Here is a 4,160-nt window from a genome sequence, read left to right as displayed (position 1 = left end):
ACAGCTATATCAGGGTCCCTTCAGCAAAATCTTGCTGGCATATGCAATAGTGTCTGGGTTTGGTGTGAGTGTATTTTCTTGTACTACATGCATGCCCGGTGCATAAGCAGCCCAGATGAACGCATTGGATCATCTGGAACTGGAGTGACATGATTGTGAGCAGCCATGTGGGTGCTGGGGACTGAACCCCTTCCAGGCCATCTCTCAGCCCCCATATTATAATTTTAAAAGTGACAGTTAAGTATCTTAATTACCTTTTTATAGGATTTGAATATTGTTTTAAAATGTACTCTGATACTTGAATCAGATTGTGTAGGTGATACATGGTTTCTGTTTGATTTTGTTATTGTTTGTTGAGGAAGGGTTTCTCTGTAGCCCTGACTGTCCTGGAACCCACTCTGTATCCCAGGCTGGCCTTGAACTCAGAGATTCCCCTGTCTCTGCCTCCTGAGTTTTGGAACTAAAGGTGTGAGCCACCGCTTCTCTGGCTGGAGTGTTTCTGATTGAAATAGAAGTATAATGTAAGCCTGGATGTGGTGGTGGACACCTCTAATGCCAAGCACTCAGGAGGCAGAGGCAAGAACATCTTTGCAAGTTTGAGGCCTGCATCTTCTACTTAGTGAGTTCTAGGACAGCCAGGGCTTTGTAGAGAGACTCTGTCTCAAAAAAGAAGTATAGTGTGGATAGTGATAAGCCTTATCTTTATTACTGAGGATACTGCAATTTCAAATTCTTCCCTTAGGGAAACAGCAGTAATGAACTTCCCATGTTTGTTTCAATCCTTTTTTGTTTGATTTTGAAATAAATCTCATTAAGAGCAAATACAAGAATGGTGTACTTTTAGTTACATTATTAATCCTTATTGTTATATTTTTGTAGTTTATAAATTGGTAACATTTCTGTACATATTACAGGCGTAGCTTTTTTTCCTGTTTTGATTTGATACTGTAGGATAAGGTTCAGAGAGATTGTTTTACTTTTTTTCGAGACAGGGTTTCTCTGTGTAGCCCTGGCTGTCCTGGAACTCACTCTGAAGACCAGGCTGGCCTCGAACTCAGAAATCCGCCTGCCTCTGCCTCCCGAGTGCTGGGATTAAAGGTGTGCGCCCCCATTTCCTGCTCGAGATTGTTTTTCTTAGTTTTATCTTGAAACCTGAGAAACTTCCAATCCTTGGGAACTGTGGTGGTTGCTTACTTTAGCTGAAGGGAAGGTTACTATTCAGTTAGTTAGTTGTATTGAAAGTAGAAGGTGTCTTGTTTTGTTTTTAGAGAAGCCAGTGGATGAGGGGCTGAATAAAAAGCCCGAGGCGCCATCTTCATGTTCTTGTGCATGCCATTCAAAGAGTTTTACGTACAGCGACACAAACCTGGACACTTCACCTCATTTCAGTAGTCCAAGCAAACCATCTTCTGGAAGAAATGGAGTCTCATCACCCTGTCAAGGTAAGTTATAGTTGTTGTGTCTGTTGGCGTTATTACTGCTGGGAAGCTTCATTAGGATGGATTTAGCTATTATTATTATATATTTCTACCTAATTTCTCTAATATTCTTTTTTTAAAAAATGATCTATTTTGTTTGTATGAGTATTTTGTCTGTGTAGCATGTGCGTGCCCGATGGCCTCAAAGGCCCCGGAGCTGGACTTTCAAGTCCCCCTGAAATTATCTTTAAAATTGCATTTATTTATTTATTTATTTATTTTTACTCTCTCTCTCTCTCTCTGTGTGTGTGTGTGTGTGTGTGTGTGTGTATGGATGGGTATGTGTGCTACAGCACTCTCATGGTTGCCAGAGGACAACTTGCTGCTGTGCGTTCTCCCCTCCCACCATGTGAGTCCTGGGGATTGAACTCAGGTCTTGACTGCAAGTCTCTCAAAAATCCTTTAATTTAAATTACTTATTGTTGCTGCTGATGACAGACCTTCAAGCGTCATTCATGTCAAAGCATGGGTTTTGAACTGAACAGTGTGTCCTACTGGAATAATTTTTACTGCAACATTGACTGCTTAAAAACTCTTGAACTTTTTGTGTTCTCACTTTAATTACTGAGATATTTGCTGGGTTAAACCTTTTTTTTTTCTTTTTTCCCAGTATTTTGTCTGTGTTGTTGTCTGTCACCATTGATGAACTTTGCTTCTTTATGGAAGTGGAATTTTATATGTGATCTTATGTCTGTCTTTTACTTGATATTATATTGGTGAGAATATATTGTTTTTATTATTTCACTTTTTCCTGTATACTGTTTTCTTGTATTAATATACCAGGATATATTCATCTAGTCTGTAGTTGTCAGATAATTGGGTTGTTTCCACTTTTGTTTAGTATGATGGACTTTCTCATTTGCATGAGTACAAACAGATATTTTCTGTTATATTCATGCTTAGGAATGGAGTGGTATAGCACGTACATTGTATCAGCTGTGGTAGATAATGCTAGCAGTTTTTCCATTTTTGTGCTATTTCCTCTAGCCCTCTCTCAGTAATGCAGGCATACCTTACTTTATTGTACTTTGTGTGAATGTTGTATTCTTCTCAAATCAAAAGTCTGTGGAACTGGTAATTGAACACGTTTGTTGATACCATGGTTTTCTAAAACCTCAGCTGTTTTGTGTTGGTTTTTTTTTTTTATCAACAAGGTATTTTTAAAATTAAAGCATTTTAAAACTTATTTACCTCTTTGTTTTTTTCAGATGCTCATATTGCATAGTTAACAGTATAAACAACATTTTATGCAATGGGAAACAAAAAAATTTCATTCCTATTCTGGGTTCAGAAAGACTGTTCATTTGTTAAAATGTCTGCTGTGCAAACATGAGGACCAGAATCTGTTTCCCCAGCACCCACTTAAAAATCCGAGTGTGGGAGCTGGAGTGATGGCTCAGAGGTTAAGAGCAAGAACTGTTCTTCCTGGGAGCAGAGTTCAGTTCCTACCACTCATGTCCTCTGTGGGCACCTACACCCTTGTGCATGTACACAATCAAAAATAATAAAATGAGTCTAAAACAGAATCTGAATTTACTCTTGTGAATCCAACTCCAGCATTGAAGAGGTGAAGACAGGATTCCTGGAGCTTGCTTGTTAGTTAGTTTAGCTTATCAGTGAGCTCCACATTCAATAATAGACACTGTATCCACACCTCCCCACACCCCCCACCCCCACATGAAAAACATCTTGCTTCCATGAATATGCACACATGGACTTGTGCACATGTGCATTGAACATACACGTGCATTCTTTTGCCAAACACGAACAAAACCACTTGAAAAGACCTGGCATATGGTATAGATTCCATTCTGTATTTATAGGCTCAAATTGTTGGACCTGCTTCTGTAGATCTTTCTACCCTGTAAGTAGCCTGTAAATCTTTTCAGTCAAGGCACTGCTTCACTTATATTGATTTTCATGCTATCTGGTCATTGTGTGGACTCAGTGTAATAAAGGGCTGTAAAAGGGATTCAAACCACAGAAGTGGAAAAAATGAGTATAGGAACAGAGGAAGGAGGTGCCTTTAAGAAAAGGTACAGAGGAAATGGGAAGACCTAATGTATAGGATAGTGAAAAATAGTGTTATGGCCATTGAGGAAAAGGAAATGTGTTTGCCATAGTTCCAGGAAACAGGATGCTGTGTTTGTCAGGCCTGAAGTTGTAGGGTGGTGAAGTAAAACGGCAAATCTATTGCACCTAAGATCTGTAAATTAACTTTATATATTGGACAACTTTCTTTAAAATTTACTCTTCACTTTTGTAAATGGGAGTAATTTTAATAATTTAGTAGTTATGAGGGTTTTGGTGGTTTTAAGAATGAGCTTTCAGGGTTGTGAGATTAAGACATTATATGAGTTTATTCTATGAACAGTATTTCTAGCCTAGTGATATGATGAAGCTCAGTAGGACAGGAGCATGAGGTTTTCATGGAACTGAAGTAACATTTGTGGAGTCTTGAGGGACTCAATTTGCATGTTTTGTCAGGGTCCTTGGCATTAGGCACTGAACCTAAAGCTTCCCACATGCCAGGCAACTGCTCTACTGAGTTATATTCCCAGCACTTGCAGTTATATTTCTTTTTTTTTTCTCTTTCTTTCTTTCTTTCTTTCTTTCTTTCTTTCTTTCTTTCTTTCTTTCTTTCTTTCTTTCTTTCTTTCTTTCTTTCTTTCTTTTTTTTTT

General features: G+C 38.5%; 1 protein-coding gene across 2 annotated transcripts in view; it reads left to right on the top strand.

Moving 5' to 3' along the window:
- Brip1 (BRCA1 interacting protein C-terminal helicase 1) overlaps positions 1-4,160 on the top strand; it is a 137,931-nt gene that overhangs the window by 8,900 nt on the left and 124,871 nt on the right. For both annotated transcript variants that reach the window (XM_021212802.1, XM_021212801.1), the window contains exon 3: positions 1,269-1,442. In XM_021212802.1, coding sequence (XP_021068461.1) covers positions 1,269-1,442 — 174 coding nt within the window. The remainder of the gene's footprint in view (positions 1-1,268; positions 1,443-4,160) is intronic.

The sequence above is a fragment of the Mus pahari genome, chromosome 14 (assembly GCF_900095145.1).
Source record: "Mus pahari chromosome 14, PAHARI_EIJ_v1.1, whole genome shotgun sequence".
Classification (NCBI taxonomy): domain Eukaryota; kingdom Metazoa; phylum Chordata; class Mammalia; order Rodentia; family Muridae; genus Mus; species Mus pahari.
Note: the sequence above shows the minus strand (reverse complement) of the source record. Positions and strands in the feature narration are given on the sequence as shown.